Consider the following 20,904-nt stretch of genomic DNA (forward strand, 5'->3'; position numbering starts at 1 on the left):
TCCCCTCGTCAACGAGCACCGAACGTCATTCGAGGGATCAGGTACTGGCGTATTCCTTCGGTATTACCTCTTTGGAGATTTTTATGCCGTAAATTTGGGCGATATGCCTACAATCCGTTCCAATAATGAAATTAAAATTGTAAAAAGTAATCCCGAGTGTATTTCCGCGTTATACGGCGTAATACGCTTCCCATCGTGTACCCTCAGAATGACTTTATTACAGAGTGGCTATCGCCTCATCAAAGTTTCCATATAGAGTAACATTTTTGCAACGCCATCTAGATGTCGTGTGCAAAATAAAAAAGTAAAAGTGAGCATGAGAAAAACGTTTTTTACTAGACGCCAAAGCCCCAGTTCTGAGCGAGACTAATTAATATAACTTAACAGTAGAACTCGCAGCAGACAGCTTAAGTCTTTAGAAGAAGGAAAGTTATCCTCTAGTACCATGCCTAAACCACCGCGCGCAACCATCCCTAAACCACAGCACCATCGTTAAACGAAGGCACCATCGCGTGCTTCGGAGGGGGATGGAGTCTATTTATCCTTTTTTGTGGCTTCAGATTAGTTTACCCCACTCGAATTAATGGGCGCTGTGTTAGGTGAAAAACTGTCGAATTATTTAAAACTTGCCTTTCGATTTCAAGTTTTTTAACATGAAAAGAGCAAAGTAACGAGAGAAAACCCCTCTATGTCCTTTAAAGGGGAATTTGCTGATTAATTTGCAGAGTTTTATTTCAATTTTTACATTCATACTATATAAACTTCAGACTTATGCAGTTAATATCATAATATTATTAATTGTAACATGAAAATAACAATCAATACAGCAAAAACCCCTTTGTGTCTTCCAAAACTTCCAAAAGGGAATTTGCTCGTTAATTTGTATAGATAGAATTTTTTATTTCAACTGAACATATTTAATTCGTGCAACGACAATGTTGGCACCAGGTAGTAATAACTTAAACCGAATTCTTGAATAAAAAAATTAATTCTCATTGAGAACAACTGCGATTTTAAAGTCCTCTTTATCACTATCATAGTGTTGAGACGCCTCAACCCCATCCAAAGCGCTAAAACAGTTTTCAAATTTATCTTCCCTAGTAAAGGTCATTGTTACAATGGCTGTGTACGTTTTATTCTGGAATTCGTGGACTAGATTGAACATCTCTACATTTCCAAATTGGGAAAGGAATTCATGTAGATTTTCTTCTTCACTCCATAAATGTTTTCGTAAATATTTCTAGCTACAGGTTCCAGTGCAGTACCGTGCTTTGTAGCTTTGTTTCCTTGGAATTTTGAAAATACGTGATTTTTCATAAAGTTTTCAGGTGAGGTGGTGTTGCGTTTCGGAACATTTTTGGCTGTAGATGCGGTATAACGTATTACTCGACAGTCTTCCAAGAGAAATCTATCCGCTGGTGCCTGTCGTGGCGAAAGGTTCCGGAAGTTAAAGTTAGTAAAATTTAAGTAGTTACGTAACTTTAGGTTGTTGCGTTTATGTGGGAGAGCGTTAGTTGAGAGTCCCAGGTTCGAGAGAAGGGTGTATAGGGTGAATAAAAACTCTTAGTTCCATTATCAAACTGAATTTATTTAAACAAAAAACTTAAAGTTAAATTTAATTGGGGATGCGTAAATCGGAGATCGAGAATTCTAAGTTTTGGGTGCGGTCACTCAGGAATGAAGTTTTAAAGCGTCTTGAAGTGCCGGTGGAAATTCTCGAACTACTGATCGGATTTTGTTATTTTTCTCTCTTGGGGTAAATTTTCTTGGTGATGTACCGAATAACACATATGTTAGGAGGGGTTAAAATTAGGTTTCTGCGTGAATTTTAGAAGGGGACGAGGATTTTGACAAAGGTATAGAGGTACGGTCGGTACGGTACATGCGTATGGAGAGGGCTTGTAACTAAAGGGCTCAAAGAATTTTATAAAAAGTGAGAAATGTTTAAAGGGACATTCATACATTCAAAAATATTCATCAAATTATATAAAAAATGTAAAGAAATTGAAAAACGTTGAACTTAATTCAACACTCCCCGCCCTTGATCGTGAAGTTCAAGAGAGTTCCAAGTTATAAAGTAGTTGAATGGGTCTCTTGAGTTGTGTTCCGTTGGGAAGACGAAGTAGACAAGAGCGGATTATGCCGTCACGTCCCTTGAAGGTTTCGGTGACCATCGCTATGCGCCAAAGAAGTCGAGGAACCTTGGCTTCCTCGATGAGGACTATGTCATCTGGTTTTAGTTCTCTTGTAGGATGGCACTTGGAGCTATGATGAGCGGAACGGAGCTCGAGCAAATAATCCTTCTTCCAACGGTTCCAAAATTGATCCAGCAGAGACTGGCGGTATTTCAAACGTTTGATTATACCTTCTCGATTGGTAGAGGGTAGGTCACTTTCCTTGTAAATTCGAGATGGAAGGGATGTGAGACGTTCTCCCACTAGAAAGTGAGCCGGAGTTAATGGGACTGGCTCCCCCGCGTCTTGGTACTCGTAGGAGATGGGCCGAGAATTTATAATTGCTTCGACTTCAGCGAGAATCGTCATCAATTCTTCTTGGTCTAGAGGGCTTTACCCATGATCTTGCGAAGTGCAATTTTGACCCTGCGAACGAGTCGTTCCCAAAAGCCGCCCCACCAGGCGGCTCGTTCTACAATGTAGCTCCAGGAAATTCGTAGGGTTCCGAAAAATTTCATGACTTCAGGGCTGCGTATGTTGGCAAATAGCTCTTTTAAATCGATGTCTGCACGCTTGAAAGTTTTCGCATTGTCTGAGTAAATTTGACTGACAATGCCACGACGAGCAATAAACCGACGGAAGGAGAGCAAGAACTTATCGGCAGACATGTCGGAAACTAGTTCCAAATGGATGGCTCTAGCTACCGCGCAGGTGTAAAGAGCGATGTAGCATTTGTCTCCCTTGCGGTCATATAGGGGGCCGGCAAAATCCAAACCACAAACCGAAAATGGTTGTGCGACTGTTGTTCTTGAAGATGGCAGTGGGGCCATTTTTGCCACGCACGGTTTGATTCGGAATCTTTTACATCGATTGCAGTCGTTAACTACGCGTTTTATGAGTTGACGGGCCTTCAAAATCCAAAAATGTACTCTGACTTCCACTAGAGTATCGTTGACTCCAGCGCAATGTAGTCGTTGATGTTGATCTTTAACGATTAATTCAGATAATTGATGTTTTGGGTCCAATACCCAAGGATGTCTTTCCCTGTAGGTCAGGTTGGATCCAGTTAAACGTCCTCCGACGCAGATGAGATTGGATTCGTCGAGTACTGGGCTCAAGGTTAAAAGTTTGGAGTTTTTCGGAATATTAAGGCCTTCGTTTAAAGCAGCCATTTCTTTTGGAAAGCTTTCCTGTTGAGCTTGGCGTATCCAATAGTTTTCGGCTTGGTTAATTTCCTCTGTAGTCAATTGGCCTTTTCTTTTTGCCGTTACATTTCGAGCGTTGTGAGCGAAGCGGCGGATCCAACCAGTTACTCGATAAACCTTATTGAGAGTGCTATACTTCGCTAGCTCTAAAAGTGGTTCTGGTGGCGAGGTAACTGCGGTAATGATAGTGATCACGGAACGAAAAGCGGTTCTTAATTCGTGGATTAAATCGTTCGCTGGTACTTGTTCTTCAAGATTGTCATCGTTGATGGGTTCTGCTAAAGGCTTAGCTAACCATTCTGGGCCTTTCCACCACCGAGAAGAAGTTGCAAGGTTGTTGACTGTAATTCCACGTGTGGGATTGTCTGCTGGGTTGTCTGTACCTTTGCAGTGTCTCCATTGGGACGGTTCCGTTAATGATTGGATTTCACGAACGCGATTTGAAACGAACGGTTTCCAAGGAGCTGCGTTTCCCAGAATCCAACTCAATGTTATGGTGGAATCAGTCCAAAGAGTTACTCTACTTGGAGTAGTGGACAAATTGTTTGTTAGTGTTTTTACAAGTCTGGCTCCCAGAACTGCTCCCATCAGTTCAAGGCGAGGCAATGACAATGCTAGACCAGGAACGGTTCGATTTTCTATTGGTTTGTTCTTTCCGTTGGCATTTTGTTTTTGTAGTGGTGTGACGCGCGTTTTTGAGGCGACCAAACATGTTCCAAAGGTATCTTTGCTGATTGAATAGCGAAAGTAAGTGGCTGCCGCATAGGCTTTCTCGCTGGCATCGACGAAGCAATGTAGCTCATAGGAAGGAGGGCTGTTCTTTTCAAGATCAGAAAAATAATACCGAGGGATGTGGATTTGGCTAAGTTTCTTTATCTCTTCACACCAAGTATTAAATTTGTGAGCCATATCCGATGGTAAATCAGAGTCCCAAGGAATATTCAGACGCCAAAGGTCTTGAAATAATAGCTTTGCGCGAATGGTGAACGGTGCTAAGAGACCCAAAGGGTCAAAAATACGAGCCACTGCCTTGAGCACCCATCGCTTGGAAGGATTTCGGCCTGCTAGGTATTGTGACAAGAGTTGAACTTCGTAGAAAATAGAATCGGTCTGTATATTCCAAGAAAGACCCAAAACTTTCTCAGCTTCGGTGTTTGTGAGAGAATGTTGACAGGTTGTCTCGTTTTCCATTCCCCAAAGTTGCCTCAATTCAGAGGAGTTGCTATTCCATTTTCTAAGATTCATACCAGCTTCTTTCATGACGTTGGTGGCGTCCTTCACCAAGTGATATGCCTCCTCAACATCATCTGCTCCAGCAACTACGTCGTCAACGTAACGTCCGTTTTTCAGAATGAGACAGGTTAATGGGTTTTCCAATTCGTAAGATTTTAGATGGTACAGAATCGTAACCATTAACAAGAAGGGACTGCAATTCAGGCCAAATGGCAGTCTAGCAAAGCGGTACGTCTTTAAAGGTTGGTCTACGGGCTGATTTACGTCGTTGACCCATAGAAATCGAAGGGCATCTCGGTCAGGGATGTTAATGCCAATTTCAGGAAATGCCTTTTCTATATCTCCGGTTAACGCGTACCTTTTTTCTCTAAACCGGATCAAGACCTTTAGAAGTTCGGCGTTTAGATTGGGTCCTGTTTCGAGACAGTCATTCAAAGAGGGTATGCCTTTCGCATGTGATGAAGCGTCGTAGACTATACGGATTTTTGTGGTATCGCGGTTTTCTCGAACGACAGAACGATGAGGCAGATAATAGACCGTTTCGCCGTCTTGGGAATTATATTATAACTGATTATATTATGCCTTCCTGTAGTTGCTCTTTGATAATCGTGTCGTAGGCGACGAAATGTTCTGGACTTTGTTTCAGTTTTTGGACAAGATTTCTGGTGCGTTTCGTCGCTACTTCAAGGTTGTCTCCAAGTTGGTCACGGTTAGATTTCCATGGTAATGATACACTGTATCGTCCTTCGTGATAGCACACAGTGTCGTTAAAGTGTTGGAGGATGGTGCTATCGACCATTGGATTCTCATTCTCAGGTTGAATTCCGATGGCGTCCAAGTCCCAAAATTTCTCGACCTGGGTATTCAAATGAGTATCTTCTTCTTCTGACAGAGTGGTCAATACTGCAATCGTGTTCACGCCTACTGAGATTGGAGGGGCCTGAGTGGGTCCATTAATTATCCATTCAAAGGTAGAGTCGAAGGCTACAAGAGCTTTACCCAACTTAACGGGGCTTCCAGATAAAATGTCCCAGATGTAGTCAGAGCCAAGGAGGATTTGTACTGCGAAGTTTTCTCTGACTTCAGAGGCGTTAGGTACCGGTGGGTCCGCTATTTGCATGCCTCTTCGGTTCATTTCGTTAATGATTTCAGTGGTTGGCGGTGAGAATACTGGCCCACTGATTTTGGGCGTTTCGATGGCTTCTACGACAATAGATTTCGAAGGGTTGTAGACATTAGTCATCGTCATTCGAACTCTACGCCGGGTTGTTCGAAAGGATAGAGCTGAGCCAAAGCGATAGACGTCAAGCGTTTCTTGGCCTATAACTTCCAAATTTAGTTGTCGCGAAAAATCTTCTCTTATGTAAGTAAGGTGGCTTCCATTGTCCAGAACGCAACGCGCTCTAGCCTTTTTGTCGTCCTTATTGGAAATGTACGCTTGAGCGGTTTGGAGTAGGACTAGTTCCTTTTTAACTTCTGGCGTTTCCGCTGAATTGGTTGCTACGATGCTAGGTATCAAAGCGTTTGACACTGGAGTCGTAGAATTTTGGCTCGCTGGCGGAGTAGAACTTTCGGTACAGTCGCAAAGAGAAGTATGGTGGTGTTTACCACATTTTCTGCAGCTTTTGTTCTTAATCGAGCAATGCCTTGCTTGGTGGCGTTGACGAAGACAAATAGTGCAACGATTTTTCTGCCTTACTATGTTCCAACGTTCCTGAGAATTTTATCGCGTGCACTCACTTGGATAATGAGTGTTCTCTTCGCAATAGAGGCAATACTTGTTGGTAGTCCCTACATTCAAATTGGCGGCGCTAAAGGGTCTTTGACTACGATGCGGTTCATTCCTTGGTAGCGCGGGTCTTGACTGAGGGTGTGACTGAGGATGAGATGGTCTCGATTGCGTCATTTCGGAGTTACTTCCTTGTACGGATAGCGTAATCTCTCTCTACTAGAAATTTCCTTTTGTAGATGTTCCAAAAGTTTATTTACGTCCCATTGAGTAGTGTCTGTTCTTTCTCGATTAAAAGACAATGCAAGATCTTGTGGAAGTAGTTTCATGACGATTAGAGATAGAAGAATGCCGTAGTGTTGTGTTACTAAGCCTAATGATTGTAAGCTTCTTATTTCCACCTCCAAGCTATCATAAAACTTTCTCAAACTAGCAATATGACTTGACCTTTTAACTGCGGTTAAGTTCAAGAAATTGTTCAAATGTTCAATGATAATAAAGTCCTTTTGACCGAATCTGTCCTTTAAAATGGTGACTGCGGCGTCATAATTTTCTGCTGATAGGGCTAAACCTGCCAAGGATCGCTCGGCTGCGCCCTCAAGGAATGATTTAAGATAAGAAAATTTATCTGACTTGTTTATGTTCTTGTTGTTATGAACGGAAGACTCAAATTGACTCCAAAAATTGGTCCATTTTGTCTTAGTGCCGTCAAATTTGGCAATTTCCAACGTAGGTAGTTTTATCATAGGCATGCTTGAAGTAATAGATGTCTCACTTGTATTTCCAGTATTAAAAACGCGATCTTCAGTATTGTAAGCGCGATTTTGTCTGGTTGCTTCCAGGCGTTCCTCTCGTAGTATATCTAATTTATACTCGGAGCGAGAAATAGCGCGTGTAATGTCATCGGAATATTTTTCAACGCTTTCAAGTTCGGCTTCGTATGAGGGGTCGTCTACTGGTGTGAGTTCTTCAATTGCGACGTCCAAATTCTGGAGTTGTTGCATTTTAAGTGGCAATTGTGATATCGCGTCTTGAAAGATAATTGGATTCGGTTGTTCTCGCGCCACCTCCGCGTCGACCGCATTCACGAGTCTAGTTACCGAAGCGCGTATTGGCTGGCGTTTTTTCACTAATTTTGTACGGTTATCCATTGTTCTTGCGTTAACTCAGTAATTTGATAATTCACAAACCCGTAATTCACCTTCTGTCCCGGGTTTCGGCACCAAAAAGGTCGTGGCGAAAGGTTCCGGAAGTTAAAGTTAGTAAAATTTAAGTAGTTACGTAACTTTAGGTTGTTGCGTTTATGTGGGAGAGCGTTAGTTGAGAGTCCCAGGTTCGAGAGAAGGGTGTATAGGGTGAATAAAAACTCTTAGTTCCATTATCAAACTGAATTTATTTAAACAAAAAACTTAAAGTTAAATTTAATTGGGGATGCGTAAATCGGAGATCGAGAATTCTAAGTTTTGGGTGCGGTCACTCAGGAATGAAGTTTTAAAGCGTCTTGAAGTGCCGGTGGAAATTCTCGAACTACTGATCGGATTTTGTTATTTTTCTCTCTTGGGGTAAATTTTCTTGGTGATGTACCGAATAACACATATTTTAGGAGGGGTTAAAATTAGGTTTCTGCGTGAATTTTAGAAGGGGACGAGAATTTTGACAAAGGTATAGAGGTACGGTCGGTACGGTACATGTGTATGGAGAGGGCTTGTAACTAAAGGGCTCAAAGAATTTTATAAAAAGTGAGAAATGTTTAAGGGGACATTCATACATTCAAAAATATTCATCAAATTATTTAAAAAATGTAAAGAAATTGAAAAACGTTGAACTTAATTCAACAGTGCCAGCGTTTCTTTTTCTAATAAATAAATCTTTTCTTTATCCATTTCAACGTATATTTTAAAATATACTTTACAAGGTTCACATCCTAGACTAGTGGAGTTTAACGGGTTATCACAGTCAACGGTGTGATTTCCGTGGATAATATCTTGACTCCATATATTCGAAAAATTCCTATTTTCACTTAGCGCCTTAATTCTGGGCGGGCGTGGGGTAGATCGAGGCAATATTGTTTCGTGTAACGTATCACTAATTACTGAACCTGGTGAAAAAGTAGAGGCTCTAATATTGAAGTTTAAATTTTTCTTGAAAGCTTTTATGCATTTCATAATACTCTGGTTTTTTCATGGGTGGAGTTACATCCTTAATGAAATTTTCATCTTTAAAAAAATTAATTTCACCAAACAATACTGGTTCAATTTTACGCTTTGTCGTATTGTTCCATTTCTTTGCGAGGCTAGTGCATGCCGGACCCCTCATTTCTTCCGTTTTCCAAGACTCTATTTTGAATAATAGGGCCCCAACGTGGCTGCATACCTTAGCCATCCAGCGGTACAAGAACAATGACCAAAAATAATATGTCCATCAAGTGTACTAACAAACAGTGCTTGGTGGTCCCTTTCTGACAGAGTCTGCGACCGTGTCACTTCTCCACGACATACCACTAAGTCGTAGCTCAGTTTTGCGCTGTATATGGTTCCAACCCATCCACTTTCAAAGTAATTCCCAGCTTCCATACTTTTCCTAGCATTAGCAGCTTGATTATCACAGGAATTTATCAAGTCGTCTCTGATTTTTTCTTTCGTTAATTTAGGCCAATTTTTAGTGTTATCGTTACAATCCTTTTCTGACAGAAAATTAGGATTTCTGAACGCCCATATACCTGTAAATAAATAGATACCGTTTATTCAAATCCTTACTTGAGCGCTGGGGCAATGTGTATTGAGCAAAGCTAAATCAGATTACTAAGCCTTGAACAAGGCTTGTGAAATTAGTTAAATAATAATATTCCTGATACATTTGAAAAAAAACTTTTTCTTACCACATGATATAATTTCTTTTTCCATCACAATTACTCCTCGTTGAACACTCTTCATTTTATTAAAGATTTGGAATCTATTTAAACTCAATTTTTGGAAGATGAGTGAATGTAGTGAGAAATTCAAATTCGTCTGCAACTGTACTGGCTAGCAATGGCGCGGAATAAACATCTTTGACGTCACAGCTAAAAGGGGCGGTGACCTCGTAAATCCCGTATACCCGTTATAAATATGTCATCCAAAGTTTCCCTGATTAATTGCATCTTTTTTTACCTTCAGAAGAGGCATCAGGATATGCGTTGGCTTCTTCTTTCACTCATTAAGGTAGTGGTGAAATTAATCTTCCAGCCACTAAATATATTGAGAAAATCAATTCATTCATCATTTTAGGACTAAGCTTCGCAATACTGAACCTTAAATCTCCAATCAGTAATTGAGAGATAAGGTTCTAAATCAACATTCATTTTCCCCCTACCTTCTCCAAGATTTCTGGTATTTAACATGTCGAAAAGCGGTTAAACATAGTTATAAAATTGAACAGTTTCAGATTCTTGTTCCCCTACCTGTTCTTAGATTCCCAATGCCACACTTCGACTCAAATCCTGAGTCATCAATTTCACTTTCATTGCGTGGAAAGGTCCCAACATTATATGATTGTCAGTCAGTTAAAGGCAAAGTCTCAAATGTGATTAACAATCGTTGTTGTACATTTCTTGGACATGAGCCCAAAGAATATTTTTTTCCACTTTTTTAAAGTAAACGGGATTTCTTTTCTCCACTATTGGCAAAACAGTTCCGAACGGTTTTAACTAGATAGGGGCTTCTGATATATAAAAAAATATCTCTTGGCTCTTCCATCGGCGCATAAATATTTCGTACTTTGTAGCAACACCCTTGTCAGGGTCTAAGTTCGTGCTCATTCAAATCAACTTCTGGTTTTATTAAGTAAGTTTAGTGACTTATACCGGAACTTACGTATAATATTATTAATATTGAAATTAAAACTACTTTCATTACGCAATAATTGGCGATTAATGGCCAATTTATCGCAAGTAACTGTCAAAACTGTGAAATGGTTGTTTCCATATCATATTCATTTGTTGCCTCATCATATAAAGTTGGAAGTTCTCTTTACTAATAAACGGATTATCGTCAATTACTTGACTGAAATTAATTCCTTCTGATTCGGGGAGTTTTTTTAATTTGTTTAAAAGCATTTCTAGACTTCGCTGCAAAACCTGGTTTTTCTTTTTCAGTTTCTTAATTTCTTTAAAATTTTCCTTTATTAGCTGTATTGTTTGAACTTCAGTCATATTTCGTAATTGAGTTTTCTGATCAAGGTCTGAAGATGCTTTTCGTCTTTTCAATCTCTTGGCCAAATTCCTTTTGAGTCGACAAAAATTACTACATATTCTTGACATAGTATTAAATTTGGCAACATATATATGAAAACATTCTGTTGAATGAAGTGAATTTGTATACTGATTTTTAGATGAACCTTTCAGATTAGTGAGCTCCGATACCTACGCATTTTAATTGCCTTGACATAAATAACACGAATGAAGGTAAAATAAAAACTCATTACTTCATGAAAATTGTTAATGGTTTTCTGAAATTTTCCCAAATGCCAAATAATACAATGTTCACCAATATGAGCACCTCTTGCCTTGAATTTTACTTCAAATTCGTTGTTTATTTGTACAGAAATAAAATCGAAGGCACCAGATCTAGTAGTTTTACTAATTATCAAGCCGAGGGAGTTATAACTTTTAACTATGCATCACATAAGTTGATTTTCCGTATTTCTCATTTGAAAGTAAAAATTTAAAAAAATATCATTTAGAGATTCAATTTTTCCCTGGATGCCAAATAGACCTGTTCACACTTATGACCACGCATGAGCAGTTACAATGTTTGGCGGCATGAATTTTACGCTTCTATGGAGATAACATGTAAACTTGACTAAGATGGACGTGTGGAAGAACTTTTTGTAATTTAATATTAAAATAAAATACCTAGTACTTAAAAACAAGAAAGTAAAATTAAAACCATGTAAAGAAATGAAGTGTTTTAGTTTAAATGGTAACGGTGCATTGATATTAGTAGGCTAAAACTCACTAATAATAATGAAATGAAATGAAATAGATTTTTAATGTCTATTTAAAAAACTATACAAGTAGTTCACGAGAATATAGACAGACATCATAAGATAGCAATACAATAATTACAGAAAATACTCTTTTTACATATGTACATGGGATTGAGATAAACTTTGTACTAGCGTATATTTTTAATCGGTACGGAAAATATATCTATTGTCTGGGAAATAATAATAATAATACTTTATTTATAAAAGAATTAAAAACTTTTGTTTACGGAGATATTCAACGTGATTTTATTAAAACATTAAAATTTCTTTGAGACGTTTCGGGCCGCGGCTCGTCATTCAGTCTGTTGAACTCAAGTGGGTTCATGTTAATATACTACTCTACGGTATGTTTTAGAAATTTTGGGGAAGTATAACATTTGGTCGCTAGAGGGAAATCTAAACTCATAGAAGTATATAGGGGAACTCAATTTGCGGATAGTTGGATTTTTTCCCGTCGTCTGCAACAGAAGCCAAGTAGAAAATGTCATCGTCGACGTCGAGTGATAGCTCGGAATCCAAAATTTCAGACGGGCCTGACTCTGTAGTAGAATCGGATGGTTTAGACTCAGTTGAATCTTTCGAAACTCGAGAATCAAGTGAGGAAAATTCAAATTCGGATAATGATGGTCAGGAAGAATTTGGTAATCATCCTTACCAATTTGAGCCCTTTCTTCCCGAAGAACCTGCTGAGGAAGGGGAAAACTTGCCTGTGATGGAAGTTCATCACCCCAGACCTCATAACAATGACTGGTAGTTAATTTCAATTTACATTTTTAGTAAACTGATCAATAAGATTCAATATTGCTAAGTTTATGTTGTTGTTATTCGACATGTTGAATAGTCAGACAGTTTTGATACAGTTCTCTTTTCTTAGGTGCAACTGTAGTTTTTTTTCGTGATGCCAACAGTAGAAGAGAGTTTTTGCTGCAGAGATGAGCCTCCAAATGAAAGACTAATTGACAAAATTGGCCCCGTAATAGAAACGGACACATTCAATGATATATTGAGACCAAATAATTTGAATATCCTTTTTGATGAATTTAGAGAGAATAACTTTGTGCCTGCTGAAGATGAGATTAATCCGTACGTTTAACCCCTAAAGTTGAGATGCAAAACTTCTATATTACTAAATCATGAATGTGGAAGTTAAAGTGATAAATATTAATTATAATGATTTTCCTTTTGTGTTATAGGACCTATAGATACTTAATTTATCGCTTGTTTATACGTTGGATATACAGAGTTTTGGGTAGGAGAGTAAGTCGCCCAATCCCGAGTTGCGCGATAAATAGAATAAGGAGACAATATCCATCAGATTTATATCAAGGTTATACTGAACTTGGTCCAGTTTAAGAAAATAATGCACGAAATAGTATTTTTGTAAAAACCTGTTTTAATACAACAATATAAAACCAATTTTTATGCATTATTTATTTTGATGAAAAAAGCGATTACTAATGGGAAAAACGACGTGCTACTTTGAGACCTTAAATTGCTTCTTTTACTTGGTAAACATATTGCTCTGATAATGGCCTTGGTACAGGAACTTGATTCGCTGGGGTTGCATTCAAAGCTTCTTCATAATGATACTTCTCTCCAGTAGCTTCTCAAACATTTTCTGTTCCGATGCCCGGCTCCTTTTTCCACTCCAGGGCAGTCCGAAACGACATGGTGCCTAATCTTGTGACACTTCCAGCAAATCACGGTACTCCAAATCAATGGATGTTTTGCGTTAGAAATCTTAGAAGGGATTAAAATTTTAGGGATGTTTGCCCTAGGGATCCATCCCATTGATCCAAATTGTTTCTTCCTCATCAATGGGCTCTAGAGGGCTCCATTGACGAGGAGGAGGAGGAGGAGGAGGAGGAGTGGAAGATGAATTGGAGGTTCGTTGTCTGGAGCAGGTTTTTCACTGATGGTAGCCGGGTTTGTAAGGGCTTGCGCCCTGAACTTTTGATAAACCGTAATGGGTTCGGTTAAGCTCGTTTAGCGACGAGGTTGAGTCAGATACGAGGTTAATGACCGAGAATTTGAAGATATTCCTGTTATCGAGGCTGGTTAGACGATCCGGCCAATGATGAAAATTCAGTTAAAGGGGTAAACCGGGAAGATAAATCCTGGTCGGAAGGAGATGATTGGGAATTCAAAGGGACAATCCCAGTAGGGTTTATCAAATCCCCTATCTCTTCCTGAGGGACGCCTAAAATTAAAGCATCTTCATCATCTAAAGGATAATTTTCGCCGTATGCCCTTTTGAAAAACACTTAAAGCACGAGCATTAAGAATTGACGTAGCGATTCGGCATATAACACTCCTTACCCTCATGACCCATGTCGTCACAATTGAGACAAATTTCTTTTCTCCACGGCTCCTTAGGACAATAATCTTCCAAAACCTTGACAAATTTCTCTGTGACACTTTGCTGCCTTTGCTTCTGAACTACTTTTCCTTTAGCTCTTTTTGGGACATCGAATAACCACGTAGTGGCTTCTGGTTTTTTCGCCATCTTTAGGAGAGATTTGTTTATATTAGATATGTCTCTTATGCGCTTGAGAGATAAACTCCCAAAGGCATATCCAAATTGGCTCTCGGTTAAAAGAGAAATGTTCCCTAGTTTGGTAATTTTATTTTTCTGGAGGTAAACCAGGACCTCGTATAGCGATCGTAATCGTTTATTATCAGGAGCTCGATAATAAATATCTTAGTCAGGGCCTCTTGGTCTAACCGTTGCCCGTTTGCATACTTCTCTTCGCCATCCCAATCGAAAAGGTTCTAAATAATAATATATAGTCGTGGAGTTCTCATGGACTCATATAACGTGGCCGATGAACTCTCGGACTCATATAACGTGGCCGATGAACTCTCGGACTCACGATTCGATTGAGAATTATGCTCTGGTTGAATAAGTTCTGCTGAAGAACTAGAAGGAGAATTTGATATTTGTAGCTGGTTTTCCCCGACTGAATTTTCCGGACCAGACGGGGAGGCCTCCCCTGCCGCAAAAGGCGGATGATCACTAGAACTAGTGAGCTGAAAAGCTGGCATATCGTGATAGGTATGGAGGAGGAGGGGAGGATCCTCGAATAGGGCCATGCCCGGTACACTATCGGACTCGGTAGGTTGACGAGATACATCTGGAATAGCAGAAATAATCTGTTGATCTGGAGCTTGATCGTCCAGAGTAGTTGACGTTGAGGTATCAGATGATGAGATTGAGGAAGTCTCCATAGGTTGGTGTTATAGACCACAGTCCGTTGAAGGGTTAGGCTCAGGATCATCTCATCTGCAACTTCTGACTGTGAAGCGGATGCATCGTTGAAGATACTAACATTTGTCCAGTAGAGTTTTAAGTGTTCTACGTTGACTTTACGTACATTCTGCCCTGAGTTAGCATCGTCTAACTCGTAGACTACAGGGGAATGCTTTTCAACTATTCGAAAGGGGCCTGCCAATTAAGGACTAAGTTTTCTCATGATTTGACCTGCCGTACTTGAGAGATGATGGCTCTCCATCCATACTAATGTTCCTACCTCGAATTCTAGAATCTAGAGGATCATTTCGGAGGTCATAGTATTTTTTCTGATGAGCTTTAGCTAATTTAAATAACTAGTACAATTGCATTATATCCATTTACATAAAATAACGGTCTTACCTGACTAATTAGACCATGGGGAGTTCAAATAAAATAGTTAAAAAAATATTCGTCCGCCGGAACTGGGCCAAAACTTCGTTTGAAAATTTGAAATCACCAAAAATTCGCATCCCTATAGCTCTAGCTGCGGTTAGATTCAACTAGTTGCCACCTTTTCCAAGATATCGGTTTTTGAATTTAGTGCCTTCACCAAAAATTATGCCCCTTTTCCTAAATATGGGTTTTAAAATTTAGTTTGCTTTTACAACGACCATTTATTATTTTAAACCAGTTACGCCGACAACACAAAACAGTTGTTAAGGCCTCCTTTTCAATATGTCCAATGTGAACAGGTTTCCACCGCAGCAGCTGTATCGACACTTAATAGTTGTTGCACAAGAGGCACTCTCATCTTCTGATAATGTGTTGGATTAACATGTGACGGGGTAAGTTTAGGCGCTAGTTTCAGATCTGAAGTTCCCCGAACGTTTATGAGGTGCAACAAGTACTAAATGTCAACATTCTTGCAAGGAAGATAATATTTCGCAACACATTGCTCTGGCAGCTCCAAGACATCCACCGGAATAGAATTTCGGACACTTTTCAAAACATGAGGTGGACCTGGTATTACAAAAATCTTTGGATTTCACGGATGTGTAAAGTGGTGTCTCTTTTCATAACATGACACCGTAATTCCTAGGTCACGATACATAGCCATATTTTTAGGGCCCATATCACTTACTATCGACATAACGTTAAATCCAACGTCATGAAGGCATTTTATACTGTCCGTCATGAAATTCTTCAGATCACCGCTGTCTATAATGTTGCCAACCACATGCCAACTAAGAATGTATTTCCATTTGGAGCAAGCAGAGCGAACCATTACCACTAATCCCTGGGCAGTGGCTGCATGGTTGGACAATGTTGAACGTCCCAATACAGTTTTTAATCCAGCATCATATTCGTATGAACGCTTAATTTGGATTTCGTCAACCAAGAGTAAAACACTTTCTTCTATCTTTTTCGTTTCGGATTATTGTTTTTGCAGCAGGCGCAGCGTCGCACTTTGAATACCTGGTGTAAATTTAAGCGTCTCTAGATGTTGATTTAGGCACCTTGTTATTGGAAGTGGATGACCTTTATCACGTAAGAAATTGTACCCTTTTCTACCAATACTGTACAGGAGTTGTAACGACGATTTTATGGCTAGAGAAGACCACTGTTTGCATCGTTTGCGCTGTTCTACAACGTGATTTATTTGATCCGCAGTGTAGAGTTGCCAAAGGCCGTCATTACTTTCCCTAATTGGTACCTCGATCTTTCGTGTTCCGAAAAGAGTATAGCGTGCTGTTTTTTAAGGTCTGTATTGTTCTTTGATAATGCCGCTATTGAAGTCTTCAAATCTTGTATAATTATTTTCAGGTTTTAAGAGGCATTATTTGACTCATCAGAAAACGTTTCTGTCTGTGTTTCGATGTGGCACTTTCGTTGATTGTCAACAGACGCCTTTAACATATTAATGCAAGGTTTACCAACGCTAAAAAGTTTAACATACATTCAATCTGTTTCTTAATCGTGATTATTTACATTTTTGACCACGTCAATTGATTCCAAACGCCGCACTTTACAAAGTCTTGGGATTAATTGCAATAAGTAACTAAAACATCCCTGATAGCAAACAATTTCACGATGTTATTAAATCTAAACTTACCATATCATGTCCGGTGTTTTTTATTTTATTCCTTTCAGACATGGATCCGTCTTTTTGAGTTGGTTTTCGTGCTCCATTTGCAGGAACTGCATTTGGGAGTTTTCTACCATTTGTGCCAAAGCAATTTGGAGAAAAATGATCCTTCAAACAAAGTGGTTATTAGATAACTATTATTCTTTCATTAATAAAACAAGACTTTACCTTGCATAGTGCCGATATTTTCCATTTAAGGCATCATTGCTATGTCTACCGATAAATTTAAACCATTGTTGTCTAACGTCAGGATTATTTTGAAAATAAAATAATTAAACATCCTTTTCTGTGTTTGTGCAATGCGGAAATGCGCATTTACAAGACATAGTAAATTTATATATTTATATTTAAAATATGTTCAACTCTATTCATTAGTAATAAACAATGTGTAAGTTGTGTTTAAAAATTGGGGAGAATATATTTCACAATCTATAAAATAACACCAATATTCAGTTTTAGTGTTAAAATTTCAATCAAGAATGTCTATAGTAACACCAATGTTCTAGAAACGAAGCATTTTGAATTTTGCGCTACTGGGTAGATTTTCTCGCCATCTACGTATTGCTGTTGAAAGTAAAACATCTGTTAAGTAAACATTTCTGCGTATGTCAATGGGCGGAGCTTCACATTTCGCCACACGGTCTATATCCCACTCTAGGATGGAGAAAAGACCAGATGGTGCTGTTCAGAAGCCAGTAAGTACAGACTGACGTCCATCTGCGATGGTCAAAAGAACGGATGATGGTGATGTAAAGAAGCCAATAACTACATTCGGGTGTTCAAGTGGGATGGACAAATGATCAGAGGATGGTGGTGTTACAGACAATGGTGTAATATTCATTCTAAGTGGAATACAATTTTCCAAATTTCCGGTTTGTTAACTGCGAACGCGGTCCCCTGGGGTGTAACAACAGACAGACAGACAGAGACGTCGAAATAAGAACCTCTCCGTGACGTACGTCACTCGGAGAGGTAACAAGAAAACTCCTGTGCGAAATGATAACTAAGGGACTAATAATTAACATCTCTTCCGTTAAAGCTCACAACGGGATCTATGAGAATGAGAGAGCGGATGCCCTTGCGAAAGAACCCTGCACAAGGGCTATTGTAGATATAGAAATAGGTTATTATAAGTCAAGTATAAAGCAATATTATTTACATTCATTTTGCTTAGAGCAATGGCAGTCCGATTGGGCGCACTCTGAAAAGGGAAGGAGCACTTTTCATTTTAGAAATAGAATTAGTGAAAACTCGTTTGTCCCTGACCATTTTGAGTCAAATCATGAGCGGGCACGGTCAGTTCGCGAAATATTTACATGAATTCGGTCATCGGGAAGAAGATCTCTGCTTCAGTGGACAGGCAGAGGCAGATGCTTTGCATTATCCACAATTTGTAGGATTCTTTTCAAACCGACCAACCAAACCAGATAGAGACAAGAATAATTTAGAAAACGAAACAGTAAGAAAAGAAATTAAATCATTAATGCACCATCTAACAGAGTTTACTCAATTAATACTTAAATAGTTTACTTGAGTTGAGCTCGAAGGGTTTTTAATCCGTTTTAAAGGTTTTTCCCTTCCCTCGTCTGTAGTTCAGACCATGATAGCATGTCTCCCTTTATGTGAAAACGACATAGGGTACTAATAAATTTTGAATCTGAATGTCCCTATCTACGGGCGGGGTTAAATGTGGCAGCTACTGTCGGGTAAGGCCGATTTACCTTTTCATTTCTGACCATCATCACGACAAAAGCATCCACGAGTTTCTTGGCTAGCGCCCTTTCTACTGATGGAAAGCATGCTGCCGGCGAGGCCTCTCCTAAGCATGAAACTGAATCTGACCTTTTTGCACCCAGTAAAAGACTCTCTCGTACCCCGTGTTGAGAGACAGTATAGCCCTTGCCCAAATAAGCTTATCCAACTCTTTCAAGGGCATGCCCCTTGATGCCGCAGATTCGGATACATGTTATTCCGGACCACGCCGCCAACACGACTGTCAATCCCGATCCTTCCTCCATCGAGGAAAGACCCTGTTCCTTCTCGGAGCCCCGTTCTTTGGCCCGAGCATTGGAATTTGTCCTTTTGTATAAGAAAAATCGTTTGTCAGCATCCCACAGTAATGAAATCATAGACATTAGAACACTATTAAGAACCTACACAACCTATTGCGAGGGGGGGGGGTCTCGCGACATTCTGAGACGAAAATTACAATCCTCCTTCGCGTGTGTGATAGGGTTTTTCGTACGTGGCGCCCCCATCGCCGAGCGGAGAAACTATTAAATTTTTTAAAAAAAGTGCGCCAAATCCAAGTTGCAATTTCCGCATTTTTGAAATCCTTAACGCAAACTTCTATATCGTTAAATTTATGGATTGAAAAAGGTTATTATTTTCATTTAAATGAAAAAATATTGAAAAACAAGAGTTGATGTACAATTTTAAGTTTTATAAATATAGATATTTTTAAACAAACCAAACTTTTAAGTTTTTTATTTTAAAACCTAAATATTTTCCCAAAATGGGTAAATATTGCACTGTTCCATCTTGTAAATGTTTTTGAGCAAAGGAAAAAATACCTTTCCACAAGTACTATTATTTTCATCATGTTGTACACAAATTATTTTCACCCAATAAAGATTCCCTCTAAGCAAAGTAAATTTGTGCTTGAAATGGCTTAAGGCTTTAAATATATCCGAATTAAAGCTTAGCCATTACCATTTCGTTTGGGTAAAGCACTTTAGGGAGAGTGACTACCGTGTTATCGCGAGGCGGCGCAATAACTTCGGTTTTCGAGGAACTAGAGGTTCCCGATTCTTAGGCCTATAGTAAATAAAACCGAAGTACCGGACGAAAGTACGTTACAATAAAAGTTTAATAAAATTTAGCGATGTTGGTGCCTAAGAAACGGTTTTATAGCAAATTAGAATCATCAGCAGGTTCCAAAATTTTCTATCAACCCAGGTCGGTTGAATTCCCTACCCAGGATGAATATTTCTAAGGTGTTGAACTAGAATTAATCATAACTGATAATGAAAACACAGAATAAAATATGTACCCCAAAAAATATAAAGAAACGAACTTAGTCAATACAATCTGTCATAAATTTAATTTAGTAATGTGAAATCTAAAGCCTATGATTTGGGTGCGAGTGAAATTATCGAACTGGAAAATGAAATAGACCCAATAATAGATAATGATCAAACTACGGAAAGAAACAGAATCATGATCATGTAGGTTGATGAGACTTATCTTAAAGTTACCTGCTAAGAATTCAAGATCGTTACTAACATTGCTTCACGAATCTCATAGACTTATTCTAAGCATTTCAGTGAGGCGGCTTCCTCAGTTCATAAAGACATATCTATAGCTGAGTTTAAGACCATTTATTCGCTAGTTTGAAACAGCCATTAAATTTAAACTTTCGTAACAGAAAACTTGTCAAACATCAATGCATTCAACAGCACTCGTGAGGGCATTACAAAGCGAGAAGAACAAAGTCCAAATGCTTCGAAAAAAGCTTCGGATTGCTAAGCAAGCGAGTAAACGCTCAGAAATAAAGCTTTCTTCCCTGAAACACGCTCCCTACCAGTTGAAGAAACAAATCTTCTCTTAGAAGAAACCGTTTTGGATATTGAAGAAAGATTTGGATCAACTCCTATAGAATTATTTAAATTTTTGCGGCAATCGGGATTGAAAAATAGAAAGAAACAACAATACGCCCAAGTGATAAGCTTTGCCCTGACAGTTCATTTCTATTCTCCTAAGGCATTTGAATTTTTAAGAATAAGTTTGTGTCTTCCTCACTCAAACACTCTTCGCAGGGCCCCCAGCCGAATTAAGAAAATATTTATAGGAATTATAGGTATTTTTTCATGAAAATATAGGATTTTATAGGACGTTTTTCCAAAATTATAGGATTATATAGGACACTAAAATTTTAATTAATGAAGCGAAATAAACTTTTATTTCAACTATTTTCAACTGGAACATAGAAAATATTATATTAAAACATTTTATGACTAATTATGACTATGTTATAAAAAATTAGCTCAGTTCATTTCTGGTGAAAATCGACCACAAATTAAATGAGTTCGTTTTTTATAATTTAGGAACTTGTTTTTGGTTTTTTGGAAATATAGGAATCTATCATGTTTTCTCTTTAG

General features: G+C 38.8%; 3 protein-coding genes across 3 annotated transcripts; 1 reads left to right on the top strand and 2 right to left on the bottom strand.

Annotated features, from left to right (window-relative positions):
• Positions 1-2,054: 2,054 nt before the first annotated feature.
• Positions 2,055-2,543, bottom strand: LOC149691210 (uncharacterized). The gene has a single exon (XM_089869496.1). The coding sequence runs from the start codon at positions 2,541-2,543 to the stop codon at positions 2,055-2,057; it is 489 nt and encodes a 162-aa protein (XP_089725622.1).
• Positions 2,544-2,557: 14 nt separating this feature from the next.
• Positions 2,558-6,518, bottom strand: LOC149691211 (uncharacterized). Its single transcript, XM_089869497.1, has 3 exons — positions 6,353-6,518; positions 5,195-6,310; positions 2,558-5,115 (listed from the first exon to the last, which is right to left on the bottom strand). The coding sequence occupies exons 1-3, from the start codon at positions 6,516-6,518 to the stop codon at positions 2,558-2,560; spliced, it is 3,840 nt and encodes a 1,279-aa protein (XP_089725623.1).
• A 5,746-nt stretch (positions 6,519-12,264) lies between these two features.
• On the top strand, positions 12,265-12,719 carry LOC149691212 (uncharacterized). The gene is made up of 2 exons (XM_089869498.1): positions 12,265-12,449; positions 12,560-12,719. Exons 1-2 carry the CDS (start codon positions 12,265-12,267, stop codon positions 12,717-12,719), a joined length of 345 nt encoding a protein of 114 aa, XP_089725624.1.
• Positions 12,720-20,904: the final 8,185 nt, after the last annotated feature.

The sequence above is a fragment of the Phalangium opilio genome, unplaced genomic scaffold (genome assembly GCF_054372755.1).
Source record: "Phalangium opilio isolate 3A_F unplaced genomic scaffold, DU_Popi_V2 ptg000026l_1, whole genome shotgun sequence".
Classification (NCBI taxonomy): Eukaryota; Metazoa; Arthropoda; class Arachnida; order Opiliones; family Phalangiidae; genus Phalangium; species Phalangium opilio.

What these genes read in the sequence shown, in the direction of transcription:
- LOC149691210 (XM_089869496.1), bottom strand. Translation starts at nt 2,543, where the DNA reads ATGACGATTCTCGCTGAAGTCGAAGCAATTATAAATTCTCGGCCCATC.
- LOC149691211 (XM_089869497.1), bottom strand. Translation starts at nt 6,518, where the DNA reads ATGACGCAATCGAGACCATCTCATCCTCAGTCACACCCTCAGTCAAGA. An exon ending in AGAGAACACTCATTATCCAA is followed by an intron (nt 6,311 to 6,352) that starts GTGAGTGCACGC and finishes GTTGGAACATAG; the next exon opens with TAAGGCAGAAAAATCGTTGC. An exon ending in CAAAGAGCAACTACAGGAAG is followed by an intron (nt 5,116 to 5,194) that starts GCATAATATAAT and finishes CTGTCGTTCGAG; the next exon opens with AAAACCGCGATACCACAAAA.
- LOC149691212 (XM_089869498.1), top strand. Translation starts at nt 12,265, where the DNA reads ATGCCAACAGTAGAAGAGAGTTTTTGCTGCAGAGATGAGCCTCCAAAT. An exon ending in GCTGAAGATGAGATTAATCC is followed by an intron (nt 12,450 to 12,559) that starts GTACGTTTAACC and finishes TTTGTGTTATAG; the next exon opens with GACCTATAGATACTTAATTT.